The sequence below is a fragment of the Chroicocephalus ridibundus genome, chromosome 8 (genome assembly GCF_963924245.1).
Source record: "Chroicocephalus ridibundus chromosome 8, bChrRid1.1, whole genome shotgun sequence".
NCBI classification, from domain to species: Eukaryota; Metazoa; Chordata; class Aves; order Charadriiformes; family Laridae; genus Chroicocephalus; species Chroicocephalus ridibundus.
This window is the reverse complement of record NC_086291.1, coordinates 21,913,569-21,938,011: the sequence shown is the minus strand read 5'-3', so window position 1 is coordinate 21,938,011 and position 24,443 is coordinate 21,913,569. Positions and strand designations below refer to the sequence as shown.

At 39.2% G+C, this 24,443-nt stretch overlaps 1 protein-coding gene across 5 annotated transcripts in view; it reads left to right on the top strand.

Moving 5' to 3' along the window:
• Positions 1-224: 224 nt before the first annotated feature.
• Positions 225-24,443, top strand: part of CDC14A (cell division cycle 14A) — a 63,804-nt gene continuing 39,585 nt past the window's right edge. For 2 of the 5 annotated variants that reach the window (XM_063344427.1, XM_063344425.1), the window contains exons 1-4: positions 587-1,078; positions 1,637-1,727; positions 13,123-13,198; positions 21,241-21,333. In XM_063344427.1, the coding sequence (XP_063200497.1) occupies positions 973-1,078; positions 1,637-1,727; positions 13,123-13,198; positions 21,241-21,333 (366 nt within the window). In that variant the 5' untranslated portion in view covers positions 587-972. Of the gene's footprint in view, positions 524-581; positions 1,079-1,336; positions 1,375-1,636; positions 1,728-13,122; positions 13,199-21,240; positions 21,334-24,443 lie in introns of those variants that run through there. The other 3 variants (XM_063344430.1, XM_063344429.1, XM_063344428.1) reach the window with 3 other exon arrangements.

Genomic DNA, 24,443 nt, shown 5'->3' with positions numbered 1-24,443 from the left:
ACGCTGCCCGGCAGATGGAACTCCTCCTTGCCTCAGGGAGGGAGAGAAGGAAGGCCCAGCGGGTGACAGGAACCCCGCCGGGCGGGAAATGAGGCGGCTGCCTGCGGCTGGGGCTGAGCCGAGGACAGCCGCGCTCGAGAGGTGCGCCCGGCGACAACTCGCTCTTCACCAGGCACCACTCGCTCATTGGCTGGAGACCTTGGAAGCGGCTTTTGATTGGTGGGTCAGCTTGTCTATCAGGCGAAACGGTGGTGCCAAACCCGTACGGGCCGGGACCCCCGCGAGGAAGTGTCCCGCGTAGGGGAGAGAGAACTCCGCCGGCGCGGCGCTTCCCCTGAGGCGGCGTCCCGCCCACCTCCGCGCCGACCTGCACCTGCACTGTTGAGGTACCGGCTGCGGCTCGGCTCTGCCTCCCGGCCAGCTGTACCTCAGGACCCCGCTCTGCCTCCGTGGGGCGTTTTGCCTCGGGCGGGGGTAGAGGAGGCACTGCCCGGGCCCGGAGAGGGCCGCGCTCCGCCAGCAGGTGGGCGTGCGAGCGCGGCCGAGGCGGAGGGCGGGGCGGAGCAGGGGCGCTGGCGAGCTGCCCGCCCGGTGGTGAGGCGCTGTGAGGCGGGGGGCGGGGCTGCCGGACCGGGGGCGGTCAGTCGCACGCCTCGGCCCCGGGCCGGGCGAAACAAAGGCTCGGTGAGGCAGTTGCCACAGCGCCGCCGGTCGCTTGGTAACCGTCTGCTGCTTCTTTATCCGGGGGCGTCTCCTGGCTGGGGGCGGGGTGGAGCTGAAAGTCCCTGCGGGCGTTCGCCCGCTCGGCGGCTCGCCGTGTCCCGGAGCTAGTTCTCGTCTCCGCTGCCATTCCTATGCGGGCTGCGGCAGCGGCGCTCCCCGCAGCCTGGCCCCTGGGGGGCGGCCCCTCCGGGCAACGGATCGCTTCCCAGCGAGCACGCCCCGGCCCCGCCGGGGTTGCTCGGGAGCACCATGAGTTCGGAGCCGCCCCGCGCCTCGCTCCTCCGCGCCCTGTTTAAGATGGAGCCGGCGGCAGCCGCCTCCGAAGTGCTGGGGGGAGCCTCGGAGTTCGTGAAAGGTGAGAACGGGCCGGGGAACCCTCCCCATCCCCTGGCCGCGGGGGGTCCCGCTGGCCGGAGCCTCCCTCAGAAAAGGAAGCCCGCTCGCTTCTTTCCCGGCCTCCTCACCTCCCTCCCCCGGCTCCGTGGGCTTTGCTGCGTGCCCGGCTCGGCTTGCGGCCCCCATCGCCTTGCGGTTTTCGCGGGCCGCCTGCCCCTCGGCTGCCGCGGGGCACGCCTAAGCCGTTCCTTCCTCCTCTCTCTTTCCGGTAATCAGCGGGGCCAGCACCTGTTGCTATGTGCTGCTGCGTTCTGGGTCAGAAATCTCCCCCCGCCTCGCTCGAGTCCCTGCCGAGGGGTGTCTGGGGGGTCCCCGTGGGTAGGGCCCGCAGGCGGAGCGGGTACCGGCGCCGCCGCTGGCTCCCACGCAGCAGAAAAAGGCTCAGGCTTTGCCGTGTGCCTCTTCCGCCGCCGGGCCGCGGCGGGGCAGGACGAGGCAGTGGGGCGACAGGCGTCGCCGTGGGGAAGCGCCGGTCTGCTTTATCCGTCCGACGCTGTTGTCCTAATCTGTCTTTCAGATCGGCTGTACTTCGCAACTTTGCGAAATAAACCGAAGAGTACCGTAAATACCCACTACTTCTGTACTGATGAGGAGCTGGTCTATGAAAAGTAAGTGTCGCGATCTACTGTGTTTTGCATACTCAAAAGTGATCACCCGAGACTCTTCCCAACACGCTTTAATACTATATAGGATATTTTTGCCCCATTTAGCTACTTGCACAACGCATGAGTATAAAGTTAGCCTGGATATACTTATACACTAGCTGAAACTAGTTTGACAAGATTGCTATTTTAAAAAACACAAAAACAACTACAAACCAGTTATATGTCTTAAATTGTGGTTGAGCTAGGGGAAGGATATCTGAGCTTTGTAAGATTTGTTTATAAGGTGGAGAAGATCAAGACTAATTACATCTTATTAAATGGTGTCTTAAATAGAAGACTGTTGTTTGGTATGAATAGATGAAACAATAGTTTGTTTTATTTTTCTGTATAGAGAGTATGAAGCCATCACCTCATACAGAATCATAAGAATGCAAAGCTTAAACGTGCTTTTGAAGAACATCTGCACCTTTTTTTATAAGTCTGCAGAATGTTTTGAGATAGTACTTCCTGTTGGCTTTTGTAGCTTTAGAACAGCAGAAAAACTGTTTTCTGTGAAGTAAAAGCTTCACGTGTTTGGAAGACACTGACAGTACATAAAAGGTCAACAGTAAAATTGATTATAGTTGTGAATACATTAAAGGACGTAAAATACACTAAACAAATAAAGTAATCATTCTATGCTGTGGTTAAAAAATAGTTGCTCTACCCTGCGTTCCCAGATCAACTGTTTCCTGTGTGGTGATATATCTAGCCATTTGACAAGAGTTTGCTGCAGCATAAACAAAACAAAAAACGTGGTTCTATGTTAAATATAACTTTCTTTCCATGTGAGTTGAAGAACTTGTCAGTATCAACCATGCTTCATTCCCTTCTCCAGTGACTTCACTACTGCTTCTGTGAAGGTGTAAACCAATTTTCCTTGGTTTCTAGCTTCTTTCTGTGCACAGCTTACAGTTTTAGGGTTTCTTTTCTACGTATGTTTTCAAGTCTTCATTATCTTAAGCTATGTATCCTCTACTGGAGTTACTAATGATTCGTTCCTAAAGCTGACTCTTCTAATTAACTGCTTGTGTTGGGAGTAGGTTCTGTAATGATCATTAACTAATTTAGGTTGGAAGGGACCTCAGAAGTACCCTAAGGCAAGGTTGACCTAATAGTAAAAGCAGAATTCAACCGGAGAAGATCCTGAGCAATTTGTGTTATATGAATAAGTTTAATGAAAGAAAAATTTGATCTTTTATCTTTTCTAAGACTTCTGTATTATGCTTGTCCTGAGGTGTTTTGTTTCTAATTCTTAATATGCTTCTAGGAAGGGTGGAATTTGATCTTGGGAGTGGGAAGGGGGAGCAGTTCTGTACTCTGTCAATTACAGATGACTGTACTAACCAAGTGCTGTAACTGGGGTATTTTGTGCAAGGACAGTATCATATTTTAAAAAGTACTGAGAAAGTGGGGGGGGTGGGGGGAGTAATTTTCTTTAACATGTATAAAGGAAATTCAGTAAGTATACTCCTTAACCCAATTACCTGTTAACCACATACCAGGGTGTGACTTGATACCAGATATAATTACAAGATAATGAAAGGAAGAGAAGTTTCCTTTATCTTCTAGGGCACATCTAAAGACTTTGGACATGTAACTCATGGTTTATTTTTGGACTTGATAGTTCCTAATCTATTTGGCCTTTTTAAAGATATCATCCTATATTTGATGTTGTGATAGTACCCTCCCGTTTGTACTTTCAAATTAAATTACTAAAACATCATATGAGGTAGAAATTAAGTGACAGTTATCAGGTAGTATCAATGAATTTTGTGTAATAACCTAACTCTTTTACGTAACAGTGCTAAACTTTCCCCTGTTACTTGTATTGCAGCACTCATCACTACATGCAATATTTGGTAGTAAAACCATGCCTGATTTTTTTTGTTTTTTTTTTTTCCTCTCTCTTCCCTCTTATCTCCAAGGAAGTTTATATTGTCTCACGGCACTAAAAGCAGATGTCAGTAGGGTTACCATTTTATATTTTATTTCAATGTCTTTCTGAAATGGAAAAGCTAGAGCTAAAATGAGGAATAGAATGCAAGTCTCTTGGTTCTTGGGGAAATACTGATCTCACTAGCTTTCCTTTTCTTTATGCTCATCAGCAAGCTTGACATCAGTTTTTTCTGTTTCACAAGCTGTATAGCAAAGTGAGGGGCCTGACATCAGGGGTTGTCTATAAGTAATAGTGGAGCATGATTTTAATAAACCAGGTCAGATCTTCTGCTCATTTTCCCCAAAATGCAGCATTCTTACTGAGAAGGTGACTAGAAATAATTATTACATGATAGCAAAATAAACATTTGGAAGTTAGTTTGCAAGTGCTATAGCTCAGAACAGTGGTTTCCAGAGCCTTCATTCGAATGGCTTGCCTGTGCTGTTCTTGCTGATCAGAATTTCCTGGCCACTTCTGCTTTTTAATCGAATGACTTGCTCAGATTGTTATGAGGAGGGGGATAGAAGATGGTGTCCACCCAAGCACAAATCCTTGGCACCTATGAGGTACACAAGTAATCTTGTTAATGCAACTGTTGATGGACTTAATTTGGCTTACATGCGTCGTTCTAGTGAGAAGACAAAGATACTTCATTGTGCATGGAAGTAGAATGCTTTTCTTTGGGCTGTTACTCTGTGAACTTCAGTGATAACTCTTAAGTATGAAGTGTTGCAGAAGTATATTTAGCTGACTTTACTGAGGTGTCAGTTTGCTTTCACTGAAGCAATACATAATCTGAAAGCCTCATGAATACATAGGTTTGGGGTTGTCTGATTACAGAAAGCATATTATTGGATCACATAGTACTTAATCTCACTGCCTTGCTTCCCTTTTTTTCCCCATACTTGAAGAGACATAAGGAAGTAATAATATGCATTAATAGTATACCCATTTATTAAACAAAACAACTGTAGTGATAGATCTAATGGTTTTGGAAGTTTAGGTCTGATAAACACTGACTTATTCTTGCAGTTTGTCATGTGATTTATCACTAAATTGCACATTAGGTGTGGTTATGTAATCTTGAGTACTCTTCAGTTTTCACTTGAAGTTGTCAACTCTTCTAATGAATGCATAACACTGTCTTCACTTATTTAAACATTCACTCTTTTAAAAATAATAAAGATAGGCTTAAATGCTTTTAAGAACATCTCAAATGCTAGTTGACTAGGAACTCGCTACTAGCACTGTCATTATTTTAGTTAAGTGCGCTGCAATTTAACCTGAGCCTATTATACTGGGGAAATGGCATGTAAATTCCTCAGTTGAGGGAACAAGAAACCTGAATGAATTTATCTAATTCTGAATTCTCTTTTTGGATTGTTCTGTTTCTGTAAGATGTTGTCAGTCCTTCTGAAACTCTCTGAAGTCCCTCCTGAGAGATTCTGCACTGCTGCTTATAAAGGAAAACAGTCTTTCAGGGTAATGTAGCGCAGGTTACTATTACTTCAGGAAAATGGAGTTAATGAGAAATAATCCAGCTTGATGAAGACTGTCATTTGGCAAATAGACAAGCCTTGCCTTGGCAAGGCCTCAATTAATGAGTTAGGCACTAGTAAGAAGCTTTTTATTCTCTAAGAATAGCGTCCTTCATGTTTCACCTTTCAGTAAACAGATCTGGGTTGAGAATACTACACTTGACTGGTTAACTTGGCTTTCATGTATTTTTATCAAAGCAACTTTTAATGTCCTTTCCATTGTTGAGTAGTTTTCTCAAAAAAAAAAAAAATTTAGATAATGAGAAACAGTCGTCTCTTACTGATAAATTATGTCAGCTTTCATAAAGCATAATGTTTTTTTTCAGTCATTTGTTCTGACTTTGGCTCTCTTATATAAACAGCATTTGCAGATCTAGTCTCTGACATCTTGTGAACAGCTGTAGAAGTAGTTAATATGATATTCTCCGTACATCCTATGTTTTACACTAAAACTTGCTTTCAGCCATGGTACGTTACTTGCTCATTTCACAGCAGTCTTAACGTTAGCTGCTACTTTGAGTTCAAGCAGCAGTGAGTAGAATAAGACTCTCAAATACTTAGCTACAACAATATTAAATGGGTACTGTTTGGACTTTGATTTGTAGGACTAGTTTCCTTCACTGCATGTGTGTATGCAGAGAAGCAGTTTTTCTTTCCTGTGAGAAGAGTAAGGGTTAACTTGTTTGTTTTTAGCTTGGCCAAATGCTTCTTTTCTGTGACTACCCAGTAGCAGAACTTGCATAGGAAACCTGAACTTCTCCATCATTCTGCAGCTTATATTATTTGAAAGGAAAAAGAAAACTTAAACTTAGCCTTGTTACAACAAACAGAGATGTCACTTCACACAGAACAGGGAGTTCCTTGTTCACATCAGTAGCTTTTGAAGACTTGAATTTGACTGTCAGATGACCAAGATAACTTAGTAAGCTGAAGTCCATAAAAAAAAAATTAGGAAATTGACTGACTTCTATCAATGTGAATGTAAATACAGAGCAGAAAAACTTCATTTACTAATACTAGCTTTTGTATGTCTAATTCTTATGCATGAGTATTAAAGAGTAGTACTACAGCTTTATTTTGTTTTCCATCTTAATGAGTTTAAATTCACTGCAAACAAGAAAATCAGAAGATCTAGGAGCGGGAGTGTCAGCTTTTCCTTCAGACATCAACTGCTGATATAATTTTATATTTGAAACTTGTAGAGTGCTATCCCTTTATACCTGTGGTGGTCTCTCCAGTCCAACAGTTTCATAAATTTTATACCCACACATTGCTTTACCATATCTGCCTTCATTTCTTTGTATGGAAAAGATAAAAGCAATTGCCAAAAGTATTGAGTGGTTTTTTTGTTTGTTTGCTGTGAAAGGGTAACAGGATAAGACAGATCTGTTTTCTAGGCTCCAATTTTATATTGGACAGGAGCATAGCTTGTTATGGGAAAGCCCTTATGAGGAACTTAGACTCTGTTAAAATGACTCTTTTTTTTTTTTTTTCTGTTGAGAGTAGGTTTTTAACATGACCTGAAGATTCTTCTATAGGGAAACTTTTTAGGGGAGAACCTCTCCACTGATACTTTGTTCTTGACATCAAGGAGCATTGTATCAAAAATGCATATATCTGGAATAGCTATTTAATCATCTCTAATTTGTTCCTATGAGTTCCTTTTGGATTCTGAAGAATCGGGATCTTGAGGAGGCTTTGGAACCTTGAAGGGGAAATGGAGTGAGTACCTGGTGTTTTGCATAATCCAGAGCCTCTGCATTATTCTTACCTTCAGATGTAAGCAGTGGGGTGATATGTAATTTCTAGGGTTATATTTGCTTTATCACCCTTTGTCTAGTCAGAAGTGTGCAATCCCTAAGTAGTATTAAGTGTTAGGGATTTTGTCTCATCCCAGATAAGAAAGCTCCTAGCAATTCACATGTTACTGGAATTGGTGGGGCTAGAGCAGCGAGACAGTGCCATTGAGCATCCCACCTCTGTTCATGTGCTTGAGAAGTAGGAAGGAGGAGCACACTTTAGGATAAACAGGGGTTGGAGAAAGAAGACTGAATAGGCAAGATTTCCTGACCAGCAGTCAGGTTGTAATAAATGAGTAGATTGATCCTCTTGGCTTTTGTCCAGAAACTTTGTTGATGTGTTCCCCTTATGATTTGAAGTGTTTTTCTGTAGTAGCCAGTTGGCTGCTTCTGCAGTAGCTGGTTTTGTACTGCTTAATGGCTAGATTCAGAGCACATGCAGCAAGGGCCTGACAGTGCAGTGACCTGGATGTTCTGGTAATCCAGCCTAGGAAAGGGGAAGAGAAAAGCAAGTGGAGAATGTTTTTCTTATTCTAATTCAGTCACATTGCTTAATTTAAATAGTAATCTGGATCTGTGTAAAATGCTGTAAAATTAGCATAGTTTTGCAGTTCAGAAGCTGTATTTCTGCTAGTTCCTGAAGTTACACACAGAATCACAGAATGAATCGGGTTGGAAGGGACCTTAAAGATCATCTAGTTCCAATCCTCCTGCCCTGGGCAGGCATATCTCCCACTAGACCAGGTTCCTCAAAGCCTCATCCAGCCTGGCCTTGAACACTTCCAGGGATGGGGCATTGACAACTTCCCTGGGCAACCTGTATAAACTGCTATAAGGTCTCCTCGGAGCCTTCTCTTCCCCAGGCTGGATAACCCCAACTCTCTCAGCCTGTCTTCATAGCATAGGTGCTCCAGCCCTCGGATCATCTTTGTGGCCCTCCGTTGGACCTGTTCCAACAGGTCCATGTCCTTCTTGTCTTGAGGACTCCAGAGCTTGACACAGTAAGTTCTTGTGGTTTGAGTAATTGCGAGTTTGTGTTGCTCCTCTTTTGGCGGAAAAATGAGTTTATATGGTTGCTCATCTCCAAGAAGGCAAGCTTCCTACCTAAAGAATAGTTGTACTCCAATTCTGGTGTACATACTCCAGAAAATGATTGCAATTGTTAAACTACGCCTCTGTTTTCAAGTTTTCAATACAAAACCAATAGTTGAGTAAGCTGCCACACAAGTAATGTTATCCCTCCGTGCATTATTGCATTGTTTGAACTGACTTGGTGGATCTGTCCTATTTTTTCCCCCCAATATAGTAATTAGGCTTTGGACCCTATTCAAACTACTGGAAATGCCAACAGCCTGGTAAGAATGGATGCACACCCTCATGTTCCTCATGTGTAGCAATGACATTGAACTTAAACTGGTCTGTCATGAAGAAAAGAATCCTGAAATAGCTTTTCAGATAGGAATCTCTGAATATCCTTTGGTTTTGTGTCACAAAATTGTAAATGAATGGCTGTATAAAACTACTGCTCTGGTGTATTCATCTGTGAGGGGAAAAGTATCAGGCTTCTGGGTAAAGTATAAGTAGTGCAATTTATCTTTGAAAGATAACTTGATATCTTGGCTATAAAATCTAACTGTGATGTTAATATGAAGGTTATCAATTAATTTCCAAGTCCGCCAGGCTACAGTATTCCTTCATTGACCATAAACAGGCTCCAGCCGGTAGTTTAAGATATGAAAGCTGTTTATCATTCTTCTGCTGTACTAGTGTTCGTGGTATCCAACTGCTTACTAAAAAGTGACTTCAGCATTCAGAAGAGGTGCCCAAGGCTTGAGCCTGACTCATGGCACCTTCACGTGGCCTCCCTTGGAACTGCAGTCAGAAACAACTTGAGTTGCTATCTTAAAGAGTTGTGGACTACATTTCTTTCACCATTAAATTCCCTGGAAGAATGTGCAGTAACTGCTTGCATGACAGAATAGACCAACGAGCACTTTATGGGCTGGCCTTTCTAGGTGCATGACCATTCCTATGATACAATACAGCAAATACGTCAGACTTTATGCTGTAAGAACTGAGAGGAAGGAGTGGTTCTAGGAGTCTATTATAAGGAGAATACAGACACAAGAAACCTATGCTACCGCTTCCAGGTAGCGTTATGATAGTATTTTTGAAGTAGAGTATTTAAATATTCATGTAGTATATTCTGGGGGTTTGCTACTTCTTAGTTTGAGAAGCATAAGGATAGCAAGTTTCCATGGGATGAGGGGGAAGAATAATTTAAGCTATCATCTAAGTACTTGATTAAAACAAAATATAATTAAATGTAGATTAATACCATACTTGCCTTCTGTTCTCATATCTGGTTCCCACCTCTGTTGTAAATGACTGTCTCTCTTAACTGGCTTTAGCTTCAGAGGCATCCTGATTTCTTATTGTGTATAAATGCTGATTAAAACCTCTATTTAGAAAGAAAGTATTTTACCTGTAAAAGAGATGTAAGTAAAATAATATTGGGTAGATTGTTATCAGTGACTAATATATAATAAAATTTGATATTTTTAATGTTTTTTATCTTCAACTTTTTGCCAGATAAAATTCTTTATTCAGATAAAGGCTTGGTGTGTCCTTTCTTCCCCATTCCCCTTAGTCCCCATTTCCCATCTTCCACTTATATTTAACTCTATGTCAAAATTCTGTTCTTAAGAAGAAAATCCTCTGGGTGAGTCAGGATCAAGTGTTTCTAATTCAACAACAAAAATGGTCTGTTATACTAAAAGTAATGAGGGTGCATAAGATTAAACCCTGCTGTTTAAACATTTCAGAAACTGTATTTAGTTCTAAGGATATAAATTGAAAAAGGGTTTTGTAGATAGAAGTCTATTGACTTCAGTACAGAGCCTTGTATTGTCTTTCAGAGAACTCTTTGATTTGCAGGCTTGTAAATCACTTGTTTCACTTAGCCCCATTAAAAAAGGACATTCAAGCTTCTTCCAGTTTAGAGGTATTAAGTGGAGAAAGTTAAAATTGTACATGTAGTAAATAACCCTCCCCACCACAATATCTTATCAACAAAGCCAATGGCTGGTTTATATTGCCTACATGGTGTTACGCAGATCACTTAGGAATTGCCAGTGTTTGGTGTATGGGTAATAACACAGGTGCAACAGTGACCGAAAGTGCCTTTCCTTTATGATTGTATTTGGATTCTGAGAAATACCTTGTTCCTGCAGCATAGGCAAGCAGTAGTAGTACCAGAGTCTTAAAAGCTGATACTTACCTCCCCCCCCATATTAAGAGATTAAGAGAGGCACAGCATACTTAATGGTAATAAGTGATGGAGAAATAGTCAATCTAAGATTGTGACATCTTTAGCTTGGCAGCTGAGAGAATCCGAATAGCTCTATTTTGTAGGAATATAATTACTTCATGGGTAGACTCAATAAATGTATTTTATCCTTATCCCTACCAAAATCGTGAGTAATTTGTCAATTTTAGATAAAATGATTTGTAAATTCATTTTAATGTGTTTTTCCTACACTTCTCTTTGAGTTTAATCATGTGGAAAAGTAGAAGTGGATATATTACTTTATATTGATGTACTTCTAGCAAATAAAAACTTATTATCCTAAAGCATGGCTGTACTTATTCAGTGCTTTAGATGAACCATGTATTCAGTTATATATTTGAGCTGATCAAAGCTACTTTGCTCACACTGGTTTAAAAAAAAAAAGTATTCTGTAGTCTAGTAATTATCATATCCCACACTTTTTCACAATACTTTAAAAAGTATTTTTCACAAAATAATCTTAATCCTAAATTCTACTCTTCCATTATATATTTAAGTGAATGGATATGCTAAAGTTCATGGAACGCGATAGGGTGGGGTTTTTTTTGATTCAGAGAAGATGTTAATGCAGCAGAATGGGAAGAGATGTTATTAAGCCTTCTATATAGCTTTCCTAGAAGCTACGTTCACTCTAGTAAGAGTTCCATTTCTAACTTCCTATTTGTCCTAACTCTAGTGTTGTTAGAGCTCCAATTATAACTTCCTATTTGCCATGTATTGTCCTTCTTAGAACAATTTTTTTAAATTTAATCTCTATTAAAAATTGTATGGGGGGGTTTTGTTTTAAAAATAACAATAACTGTTGACCATATCTGTCAGACTTATTTAAGAAAAGATGAGGAATTCTAAAGTTAAACCCTGCTTTACTGCTACTGCAATTGCAATTTTGAGTTAGTTAACTTATGTGCAACCTACAAATAAAGTCTGAAGAGCTGGACATCTTAGTCTCTGGCCCAGCTAATAAGCTTCTTCAATTAAAGCATTATGTCATAACATTTTTACTGAAGGGTTGAACTGAATCTTAACAAACACGTTGTTATCTGGTATTGTAAAGCAGATGATATTGAAATAGCATTGGTGCGGCAGGCACTGTCCTGGACAGTGATCAGACTAATATAACTGTCTCTTTTTGCATGGGCTTGACTTTTTTGTTAGAGAATGTGGGGAGGAGTTGTATAAATGAATAAATAATAAAGTTGTAAGCACCAAAAAGATAGACCACTCCTACTTCGTTGTTGTATCCACTTAGAATAGCGGAATGGCTGAAGCTGGAAGGCATCTCCATAGATCGTTTAACCCCACCGCCGGGCTTAAAGCAAGGTCCACAAGAGCAGGTTGCTCAGCCTTGTACAGGTGGGTTGTGACTCCACAGCCTCACTGAGCAACCTCTTCCCAATGTTTGAGTGCTCTCAGAGTAAAAGCTTTCTTCTTATGTTTAACTGGAACACAATTTTCCTGAAAAATAAACCCCCTGCCATGGGGAAGAAAGCTTGAAAGGTACTATCACCTAATCTGTCATCTGATTTCAGGAAGTTTTCACTACTTCAAAGCCAAGAAGTTGTAGAACATAGTTACCTTTCTCTTTTGTCATTCCCTCCCAAAAGCGCATTCAGATGCTGATGGCCTGTTTTGTTTGTCAATAGGCAAGAAGTGTCCTGTTTCTTTTATCAAAAGACTTAAGGCAGAGCAGATTGAAACAGTTTGAGTAATAGTCCATCGTCACTGTAATTTATAACGTGTGTGTCAGCAAATTTTAATGGACCATCAAGATAAAGACTTCTATACCCCAAAAAGAAGAATATTGGAGATATTCCAATATATATAAGAATATTGGAGATAAGGAGAAGCCTCTAGAGGGTGTCACTGTAAGTTGCTGGTATAAAGGCTGCTATTGCTTGTAAAGGTGCCTCGTGAAGGGTTAGCTAGGAAAAGTGCTGTGAATACCTACCAGGAACTTACTTTTATTGTGCAATGATTTATCTGTACAGACTACTGCTACTAGCTCTTATCCTAAGGGAGGTGATTGCTGCTTCAAAGGTAATATGGATGTTTAAGAAGAATCTAGAAGACAGAAACAAGAACAATCATAGGACATTAAATAAACAATAAATGGGAAGAGCAGCCTAGAGATAAGAGGACTGGGGGGGGGACAAAGGGAAACACAACTATATGTAAAGTGTATATGTAATATGTACTCTCTGGAATAGTGGAGGATGGGATAAAAAGAAACAAGCTTAAATTCCAGACAGGTCAAGACAGGAACATGATTAAATAAATTTTACTACCCATAAGAAATTAATATTTAGCTTATTCTTCATAGTATGTAATGATATATTGTCATCTTAAGCAGTTGTAGAATCTTTATCTAGGATGACATCAGCATGGCTAAAAGGGGAATAGATCATGTCTTGAAGTTCTTAACTCTAGTTTTGGCCAAAACCAGACTAGATGTTGTGGGATAAAGAAAAAAATTCTGTAGTCAGTGTGTGTATATAATGGAAAAGGTAATTACTGGAGCATCTTAAACTGAAGCTACAGATGTTTTCAAATTAATTGTTACTATTATCCTCTTAAATAAATCAATAAAGGGCTTATCTGTTGCACCATATGTATTGGTTACTCAGTATCTTCCAAAAGTTACTGATTTGCAGCTTTAACTGTCAATAATGTGCATGTTGAAATTTGCTTAGCTTTTTTGTGTAAATAACTTTTTTTGTTGTTCTTTTTCTCATAGTTTCTATGGAGATTTTGGACCTTTAAATTTGGCTATGTTATACAGATACTGCTGTAAACTAAACAAGAAATTAAAGGTAAGCTTTGTTTAAAAACAATGTTTCTGGTTTTCTGTTTTGAAATTCAACTAAAATGTATTATCCAGTTTGAAAGTGGTTGTTAGGTGCTCATTATCTAGATGGTTACTACTAAACTTTAAGGTTATTCTTTTTTCTGAATTCCCTCTGAAGAATGGGAAAAAATGAGTATGCTCTCATTGTTGCTCAGCAGGTGAGGCACTGAAGAATGTGTTCACCTTTTTTCACAACCTTACAGTTTCAAGACAGTAGTAACAAAAATCCTTCTGGATATTTAATGGGTTTGCAGCTAATAAAGTGGGTGTGCCAGTATAAATAACTGGAAAACCAGATATTAAAAAAAACCGAACCAAACTACCCCCCACCCCCCCACCCATGAACAAGAACAAAACGACCCCAGAATCACACTATTTAAACTAAATCTTACTCAGTGGAAAAGTTGAAACTTCTAAGTCTCATTCAATTTAATAAATTGTTGCTTCTAATAAGTGTTACGGAAATGTATTTTTACACATATAAAAATGGTTCTTTTTTCTGTCGTACTTGTAGAAGTGTCACTCCCTATCAACTAATTTGTAGAAGCTTTCTTATTTTCTTGCTTCCATATAATGGTTGTTGATTCATGGCAATTTTGAGTTGCTTTTCACTAAAGATAGAAAGTTTTGGTATTTGTACCACAGTAGCTTTTTCTTTTGACTGCAAAGTGTTGGTCCTTTCTTTATAAAGTTGTCTAGAACCTGTAAATGCAACAGTTAATTCTGAAGATCACCATGACTGAGTTTTGTTCTAACAGCACAATCCTGTCATAAAACTACAAGCCTAATGTGGGTTGACCCTTGCCAGAAACCAAAACACATGGCAGCTGGTCACTCACTCCAACTCCAGCCCCAGTGTGGGACAGGGGAGAGAATCAGAAGAGCTAAAAAAACCAAGAAAAGCTTGTGGGTTGAGATAAAGACAGTTTAAGTGGGGGAGTAAGAAGTAAGGAGAGATGGTTGGGGGGAACAAAACTAGCGCTGCAAAGGCAATCACTCACCACCTTCCACCAGCTGACCAGTGCCTGGCCAGTCTCCGAGCAACTGCTACATTGGAAAGACTGCTACTCAGATGTATTGGTGAGCTTGATGTTATATGGTATGGAATATCCCCCTGGCCAGGTAGGGTCAGCTGCCCTGGCTATGTACCCTCCTAGCATCTTGCCCACCCCAGCCTACTTGCTGTGGGGGCAGAGAGAGAGAGAAACAGGCAGCTTTGATGTTGTGCGAGCGCGGTTTGTTGGCAGTAGCTTAAAACATTGGTGTGTTATCAGCACAGTTTTAGTCACAACACGGCATTATGCAGGCTGCTATGAAGAAAACTGAACTCCATCCCAGCCAGACCCAGTACACTGAGCACATAGCTGTTCATTTAACCTTGTCCCCAAATGCCTATGAAAAAGCAATTTGCAGCATGTATATAAAATTTATCAACTGCAAGAAATGAAATGGATGTTTTAATTCCAAAGTACTAATTAATATCACTTGTGTGCAAACAGCAAGGAGACCCTTCACTAAATATTAAAGATTTTAAATCTTTATATTATAGATTATTAGACCTGTTACTGACAGAAGGGGAAAATGGGACAACAGATGTGATAATGTTGGCCACTGTTAAGAGGATTCCTCTTCAAAAATTACATTACGTTTTGGGACTCATGTTTGCCGTACTAATGAAATCAGTATGCAAGTTTATTGACACTATCTGCTGCTTCCAGGGGCATGCTGATTTAAAGTCAGGTAGTCTTAAGAGGAGGCTCTGCAAATTGAGGGGTTTGTAGAGTTGCTGTAAGCTTTTCGCAAAAAAAAGAAAAAAGAGAAAAAAAAAAAGTGCTTCCTGTGAAAATTTACATTGTTTCTTAATACAGAAAGTTAGTTACAAATAAAAAAAAAGCCCCTCTAGTATTTCTGATTTTAAATGCCAATGTTCATATTAGGGAAAACATTGGATTTACTGTTTCGGTGTTAGCACTAAATAGAGCTTATAAATACATTATCACCCTATTTTGCAGTGCCACTGCCTCATTCAAACACGTGACCAATGATGCTCACTCACTAGGAAACTATCTTTTTCACCATAATTCTGCTGTTTGTGACCTTATATTTGTATTATTAAAAATGGAGAGGAATGCTTGCTTTGTGAAGTGGTTACTCCAGAGAAGAACCAATAATAAATCCACTATTTAAACTATGAGAATGAGAGAGATTAGTTCTGTTTTTTCCAGATTCAAATTGAGACTATGATCGTTCTGGGACCTGAATGCAGTCTCGTGTATCACTTTTGAAATGTACCTGCATAGTTTTATAGCTGAACTAGAACACCTTCAAACTGGACCCTAGGTATGAAGAGTTTCACCCAGAAAATAAGAGCACAATTAATATATACCTCAGGACTTGTGTGTGTTTGGTTTTTTGGTTTTTTTTGAATGATTTAGTACTAAACAGGAATGTCTCTACAGTCTTTATACTTGTTATAAGACCGTCGTCTGTATTGAAGGAGGCAAGTTGCTCGTCATAAATGGCTTGTAATTAAAAGGATTGTATATTATAATGGAAAAAATACACAAGGGAGCCAAATTGAAACCGAATTAGTAACTCTGACACTTGCAGGGTTGACTTAGCAAACTGTGATGTCATTTTAATGTAACTTTTATACTTTTTGAAAAAAGCAAACACTTGCAGTATGAGGTGAAGAGTACAGATGGTCAGGAACAGGACAGAAATCTCTTGCAGATCAGCAGCAGTCTCAGCTGGGAGGAGATGCTGTTTGTCGCTGCTACTTTACCAGAGGCTAATACCAAGTAGGTTAATTTAAACTACTAGTGTGTAACAGAGAAGGGTAACCTGATAGTGCAACCACTTGAAAGTAATACCTGGAATCAAACAGATAGAGCTTGGGATACCACCTGAGTGGTATAGAAACTGGCACATGAATAGATTCCAGTCTGGCTGAGTGGCACTACCACTGAGGTAGGCCAGTACCTGCTAACGTAAGCAGGTTCTTCTAATAGTTAAAATAAACACCCAACTATGTCCTAATTTAGATACTATCTGCCATGGGTGAGCACGCCTGTAAGACCAAATCCCAGGGCTGAAAGCAGGCATCTGATATGTACCGTAGGCCTAGCTACAAAAGACTACTGCTCAGCTTCATTCATTGAGAATTATGGATTCACAGTTTCTGCCCTTTTGCCACTCACCTTCTCATGTCTGTCCTTCAGAAATGTCCCCGAGAGGATTTCTGAGGCTTGAACTAGTGTGTGTAAGACAAGTTCATGACCTGTGACTTAACCTGCCAGCAAGGCGTTAATGCAATGAGCAACTGCAGCAGCAAAAGTATGGTAATTCTCACGTGGCACCAGGGCGACACGTAGGTAGGCTGTGATCAGTGTTCCAGAGATGGGAAGTGCCGATTAGACTAATGACGTGGAGAAAGAGTCTTGTTGGGCAACCTGCTGCTTGCATACCCTTGCATTAAGGGTAACCGTGCCCTGTGACCAACAGCAGGAGTTGCTAATTGTAGGAAGTAAAAGGCACTGCAGATTATCATTCTCTGGAAGTCCAGCTTCTACTATGGGATGGTTGCTGTTGCCATGCTGCAACACTTCGGGAACCCTGAGGTAATCACGGTGCTTAAGACCAGATGAGTCCTGCCATGATTTGGTATATAACTGGTCTGGTATGCACTTCATGTACTTTTACAACAGTCTTTAAAAGAAGGGTGGCACAAAAAAAAAAAAGTGTTTGTAAAACATGATAGTTTTTGCATAGATATGGTGTCTCAAAAGGAATTTGAGACTTAGACTTTTATTAAGTTTAAAACTTCTATGAATAGGAACAGGAGAAATGAGAGTATGAGATGTCATTAAAACAAACAGACTCCACAAACTTCCTTTTCAAGCCTTTCAGCTCTATTTGTGTTTTGGGAGAGGAATTAGACATGGAGGCATTTTTCTGCTTTCTCTTTCCTTTCTTGGGGTGCAGGTGGGGAAGGAGAAGGGTACCAGTCTGAAGTGTGCTAATGGCAGACCAACACCTTTAAGTAAACAATTGTAACTTTATGCTGACTGATTTTAAAATGGTAAATAGTTCTCTTCTGAAGAGCTGAACAATTTATTCATATATCTGTTTGCTGAGAAAGTTTTTGCTAAAGTCCTGGTTTTGCTTTACACGAAAACCTTTCTGACCTTGTTATGTTTGTAATGTTTTGATTGCTGATTGCTATGGAGATGAGCTTGACAAGCGAAGTCAACAGCAAGAAAAAAAATGCTTGTCCATGCCATCTTCCTACTTGTTCTGTGAAATCTGTTTGGGGAAAAAGTGCTTGACTAAGCAATTGTGATTCATTTATGAAAGAAACATTTTTTTCTTCTGTTTAAATAAATCTGATTTATTCAAAACTGCTTTTAAAAACCTGCTGTGTTTTGTGTGTGTATAGCCTTACACAATCTCAATAAATTCAGAAGCAGGGGTAATCAGAGAGGGCGTGTTGCCGAGATAAATGATACAAGTTTGGAAGATCAAAGGCAAGAGAGGGAAGTTTCTGGCAGGCTTATGAACTATGGGGTTAACACTTCCTGTATGCTAACTGTATTGCCACTGAATCACAGAGGGATTTGCTTTGTTGGTTGGGTTTTGGGTTTTTTTGGTTGTTTTTTTTGTTTTGTTTTAGTATAAATAAACTGCTGGGCATACACATGGAACTATAATGATTGTAAGCATCTCCTTTAGGACAGCTTAAACTTCGAGGCAGGCTATGTGTGCATGTTCTAATACATCATCTTCTAGTAATAGTTTGCCAGCCTTGTTTTCACTGCTATTTGTATGTACATATTATGTACATACACGTGTGTGTGTGTATATATATATAAAAATATGTAAATAGTATTTGCATTAGTCCAGGCTTATGAAACACATTGCAGTAGTTTCTTGCTTGAACAGTGCAAATATATTAAGCCATATCCATTAAATAAAATATTGTCAAATAGTTTGGTAATTCTAAACAGCTATCAATCTAGTAATTATCCACAATGGCATCTTCTAAGCCTGTCATGAATTTCTGTGCAAGTAAATGTCTCTTGAGGTCTTCAAGAAACAAGAACTAATGTATTATTAAAAGGAAAATAAGTAATCTCACCGTGACAATAATGTGTTCTGGAACCCTCTCATACACTCAATTAGTGTTATCACCTAAAACAAAACCTGCTAGGCTTTTCACGTAACCTCTGCTTTTAGTTCAAAAGATTGTCCTGGAGTACATTCCTCTGGGATATATCTTGACAGATACTGTTCTGTTATGTCATTAGACATTTTGTCTTCTAACAATGTGTGAAACTGCTAAGTAAAATAATCTATAGTGCTTCGTAGTGCTTGTGTTTTGCCTTAGGAAAAATAGTATTTAGGAAAAAAATAGTATTTGCAACTATATTAACTACAGCTATTCTGTAGACAACTTGTATTAAAAAATTCCTTGTTGAAACATTTTTGGTTCTTCAGGAGCTGCGCAGTATCTAAAGGAACTAAAGCCCTAATCCATTCACGCGGAGCTCTGGAGCTGTCTTAAAGGACCATCTTTAACACTTGCTCTCATTGAACCTAGCCAAAGGAATAGACTTAGCTTATTAAATGTGGTCAGAAAAATCAGTATTTTTTTTTTTAAATATAGATCATATGGCTTAGTATTGATATTGAAAGTGTATCCAGTTAAGAATTTGTGTGTTAATGTTAACAGAGGCATTGCATTGACACTTCATCAAACACTTACTGTAAAACTTGATTTTCTGTAACTTGTGCAAATAAAAACAGTGGGGGTTTTTATAGGCTTCTGAAAAGAAAAATCTTGATGCAGTGTTCCTCTGGTTGCTATGCTATAAGCCATTAATGTCAGGTTTTAATTTTGTGTTAAAATTTTAGTCAGGATTCAAAAAACATTTAAGTATTTCATACAGCAATACGGCTCATGAGGTTTAAACCCTTACATTTTGAAAATGAAGCAATGAAAACGATACATTGCTTTCATTTAAATGTTCTGGGAACTTTTAAGGTGAGCTGTCAGTTTTTGGCTACTTCAGGTACAAAAGCATCTCAAAATGGAATGACTTGATATACCCATATGATTAAAAAAGTCCATTCTGTAAAATAAAACAAGAAATATGATCTTATTACTTAGAACTTCTGGCTAGCTAGCAGAATGTGCTTTTTGCAGTTTAAAATAGGATTTCAGGTGAACTGTAAACTGTTGCAAAGAACTTTGGTTTAAAATAAGTAGTAGTCAACAAGTTATAATTGAAGTTCTGTCACTGTTGCATAACTGCTGTAATCTTATCCCACCTACACATCATGGGTGGAATTGCAGTTAGAGAACACTAAAATTAAAAAATTGAGGAGGGGGAAGAAAAAGGAGGGATCTTAAAATACTGGGATTAATTTTGTCAATTTTTAATAATAATTGAATGCTTCACTAATTAAATAACTAGCTGTGCTTTGTATGTTTGCATATACACTGAGGGAGATGATGCTGTTGGTCTCAAATTACAACTGCTTCCAATCAACAGCAAGCAGCTATCTCAGGGATTATGGTCCTATTTAAATAGACTCGGTTGCATTAACTCTCACTCCTTCCACCTCTGGAAGTTGTGGGTCATAAGAGCAGACTGGAATGTACGCTTAGAACTAGTGTTAAAGGTGCTATTCCTGTGGGGGGAGGGAGTAGGATGCTCACTGTGGTACGTACATCGATTTTCTCCTCAGTTTTTCAGCCACTTGGTTTATTGCGAAATTTGATTCTATGGTTAAAGCTGTCCTAAAATTTGCAACAAGATTTAAGGTGAGAGTTGATGTTTACAGATTTGTGGAAATGAAATATACTTGGCACTACTTAAGTAAATAGAACACAATTTTGCAGCAGGTACCTTTTCTCGCACCCCCAAGCGTTATCAGTGGCCAGAGTAGAAAAGTAAAGTAAATTAAAATTGTCAAATTGGAGTTAAAAACCTGAAATTGGGTAACAGTAGCACTGGTATAAAGGCAATTTATAAAATGTGCAAAATACGCTTCAAATATTTAGAAACAAAATCCAGTATGTCTGTTGATGACTTCCTCAAAACTGTAGTAGTAGTGTAGAAATCTGTCGGGAAAAACACAAGTGATAGTGTTGCAGAATATAATGAAAGTGGAGCAATTCAAGAAGCTGAAAAAATGATAATTCAATAAATTGTCCAACTCGTCTTTTTAAAGTTACAATTTTATATCTCTCTGGCTTTAAATAGTTTTGCTGCAGTTTTTGTTATTTTTGTTCTGTTCTGGTGCTTGTTGGTCTTGTTTTCAATGGGAGTTTTGTCCGCAGGATTCTGACAGAGGCTTCTTTTCTTCCTAAAGAAAGAAGAATTGCAAGTGTTAGTAATTTTGTCTCTGCCTAGCCTTTTTTTCAGGCTTTTCACTTGTGCAATCTTTTTTTTTTTTTTTTTTTTTTAAAATCTTGCTGTTGAAGCTTTTTAAAGATATCTGTCACCCCATTTTTAGGTAGTATAGATGGAAGAGTGATGTTTAACTTATAAAATACCTGTAAGATTGATTGCTTCAGTTTTTCTCTTGTCTTTGCCACAGAATTATGTGCTAAAGAGATTTAACGCATAGGAGGGTGTTTTAGTCTGAATATTTCAATGTCTTTAATCAATGTTCATAAGCTATTGTTCAAATATTTAAACTTGAAAAAAAAATCCAGTATTTTATATTGAACATTTTGGTTTAACTGCATTTTATAGGGTATTTTTGTACAGCAAACTAAGAGATCTGCCCCGATACAGTGACTGTTTCCTTGCACTGTTATCTATAAAGTAAGAAGATTGTTCATGGTATAAGTAACTTTTTCTCCTTTAATTTTAAGAATCTCTGGAAGAATTTTTTCTGATTTATTTTTCAGTTTTGGAAAAGTTACTTTTAAAGGTATTTTTAAAGTATATTCTTCTCTCAGTAAATATGCTGTTTGTTTTGGTTTTATTTAAACAGTATTTCAGTCTATCAAGAAAGAAGATAGTGTACTATACCAGTTTTGACCAGCGGAAACGAGCAAATGCAGCGTTTTTAATAGGTGCATATGCTGTAAGTATTATTTATCACATGGATATTTCTAACCTTCCTTAAGAGACATCTGCTATGGGTAAAATAGCATCTCAAGGGATGGTCCTTTAGGAAGGTAGGCAGATTCTCATTTGATTCTTCTCTAAGCTGTCTTTGAAAATTCTGCTGCATGCATTTTAGGGACACCTGTCTTTAGCGCTAAAGTCCATTTACTTTACTACAGAGGGAGCGGCTTTGGTGGATCATGCACATGTTTCCCATTGGGTACCATTTTCTTGAATGTCAAAAATGCAAACCACAAACTAACCTCCAAACTTGGCTGTCTTAAGATCAATTGCTGCTCATGGCTGTAGTGAGATTCATACAGGGAGGAGAAAGCTTTTCCTCACAGCCTTTCTTAAAGTTAGTAGACCAGAGGCATAGTGATTATTGGATGGATCTCTTTTCTGAGTTAATTTTCATAGCCTACCCAGAATAATGGAAAAACTAAGGTATTTCACCCTCTTAATATTAGAGATAATATGCAGGGCTGTCTTAGTTACACAGGCCTGATTTGTTATGATATCACTTAAGTTTTGATAGTTCCGAGCTGACACTTGCACAGCCGCTTGTGTGTCTTCACAGCAGTGTAGCTCAAACTTCAATTTTACCTTTGTGCTCTGCTGTCCAGAATTGGAGCACAGTTGCAGAAAACTCAAAAGAGTATTTGCAGTAAAGACACTGACAAAGTATTGAAACTAACAAGCCGCTGGTCCTGAGCTGACATCCACATGGTCAGCTGGGTTCTGGAAGTCTCTGTTAAGTCAGGCTTTATACTGTGTGAAAGTTGATCTATGTCTTTAAGGCCTGAGGTCATGCTGAAAGCAAAGCTCAATAAATGCAGATGATAATCTTGAAAAAATTAGGTTGCAGATTCTTGTAATTAAATAAAATGTTTTACTACAAGAATGGGGATAGCGTGTAAATGCTCTTGAGAAAGAAGATCTGTGTAAATTTAAAGATGGGGAAAAAATGGGGATAAGTTCAAATTTTAAAGATCTTCCACATTGCCAATGTGTGACAGTTAATGGAGAAGGCTTGTTTTATTCGTCTTGGTGTTAAAACATTAAGTGTCAAATGAAACGTGGAAAACAGTGGATCAGGTTCTAGGAATGGGTTTCCAGTGGTGATTATGCAATTTAGATTTAAACAGCTTCTTAGACAAGTTGAACTGAAATACCCTATTTTGTATGTTTGTAAATTGCATCTCGGGAAGATATGTTTTCTAAATTTCATTTTTACAATGGACTTTCAATACATTTGGACTAATCATGTCCAGCTGCTAAATTATTGTCCTTGCTCTTAAGAATTCTGCAAAGATTACCTCTGTCATAAAATTCAGATTAAGAAGAAAAAAAAATATTTAAAGTGTTACAAGAACAGAAGAACATGCCGACTTCTCTGATCTTACAGAGAAGTTTAGGGTTCCTCCTAAGCGGCCAAGACTGCAACAGACTGTTTCACTGATATGAGAAACAGGGTGCTACTAGGTTTTGCAAAGTCTTACCAGGTGCCACAGAGAATATTTTGAAGCTAGTATTGCTTTGCTTTTCCCCTTCATCTGTTTGGAGACTTATTTTAGTTGTTAGGGGTTTTTATGCAGTCTTCCCCAATGGTTAAAAAAAAAGTATTTAAAAATTGTTTTAAAACGGAAGTACTTTCGTGCATACCAAAACGAAAGTAGCCTGATTTGACTCAATTTGTCCATAGTAGTTTTTAGGGGGAAGACAGGTGAGAAGGCAGTAGGTTTAACTGAAATATACTGAAGTGATTATCTGAACTGCCTATTTGTCATTAAAGAATTCATTCTTGGAGAAATCGTGAAGGAGTGTCTTCTTTCAGACAGCAAAATCAGACAGCATTTTCTCCTGTCTGATAAGATATGGATGAATTGGGGGCTGGCTCCCTCTTTCCTTATTCTTAAGGTATTTGTTATGTTTCTTTTCTGGTTGGAAACTAAGGAACGCCTACCTGGTTGTGTGCTCTGCTATCTAGTAAGGTTTGAATTCACCAGGGGAGAACAGCAGGATGAATATTAGCCTGTTTGTAGTTCTAGAGAAATGGGGCAGGGGGAAGATAGAACATATATGTGTGACACTCGCTTCTCCTGGTAAACCTAGAACTTTAATTTTACCCTTGTAGCAGACAAGTAGTAGTTACGTCTTGCAGTTCTTCAAAGATAAAAACTTGATTAGCGGACCAAAATTGTGACTTTTGAGCAGTCCTGGTGAAACATAATGCTTTTTTAGTGGCAAACTCTGAAAAGAGATCCAGTGAGCTCTTTTTCCTTTTCCTTGTAGCTAGCAGGTGGGCTGGTCATATTTCCTTCTTACAATTACTTTAAGTGTGTATTTTGGTAGTAGTAGCTTTTATTAGACTTCTGTAATGCCAATAAGGGAGAAGAGCTGTTGAGTTCTTAAGTTTGTAATTTTATCACAGCAAACGACTGGATAATAGCGAACTACTATGGCATGTTCAGTCATTTGGCTGCTGAAGTGTTTTTCCCTAATTTAAAAATATTAATTAGACTTCTTAGCCCTACCTGAACTTTTACGAGTTTATTCTCTTGTAACCTAAGCATATCATACTACTGCTCAAATCTGTAATCCCTCCCTTGGAGGGTCGGCAAGTACAAAGGCCTTTCAGTTACTGCTGCGTGTACAGCCACTTTGCTGTTTCAAGCAACGCTTTTCTTCAGATTGCCTTAGATTGGCTTCACAGAATTCTTGCGATAATTTAGCAGCTCTAGAGTGGATGTGTTCCATATACTTCTAATTGAAAAATAGCACGTGCCAGTGGGTACAAGATGAATGAAGGTGGACTTGCAAAATACTGATTCCTGTTTTGTTCTGTAAACTTTGTAGGACATATGCTATGAATTTTCTTGGCGGTGTGTACCTGGCCAGTATTGATACATGTCTTGTTCCTGCATAGTGTCCCAACTGTGGAAGGCTTTATCTTTCAACCACAGGAAGTCAGGAACATAAGAATGGAAATGTCAGAGGAAAAAATATTTGAAAATTTTCAATATCTATTAACTCTGTTTTTTACAGGTAGCAGTGCCACATGTTATGAGTTAGAATAGTGACAGT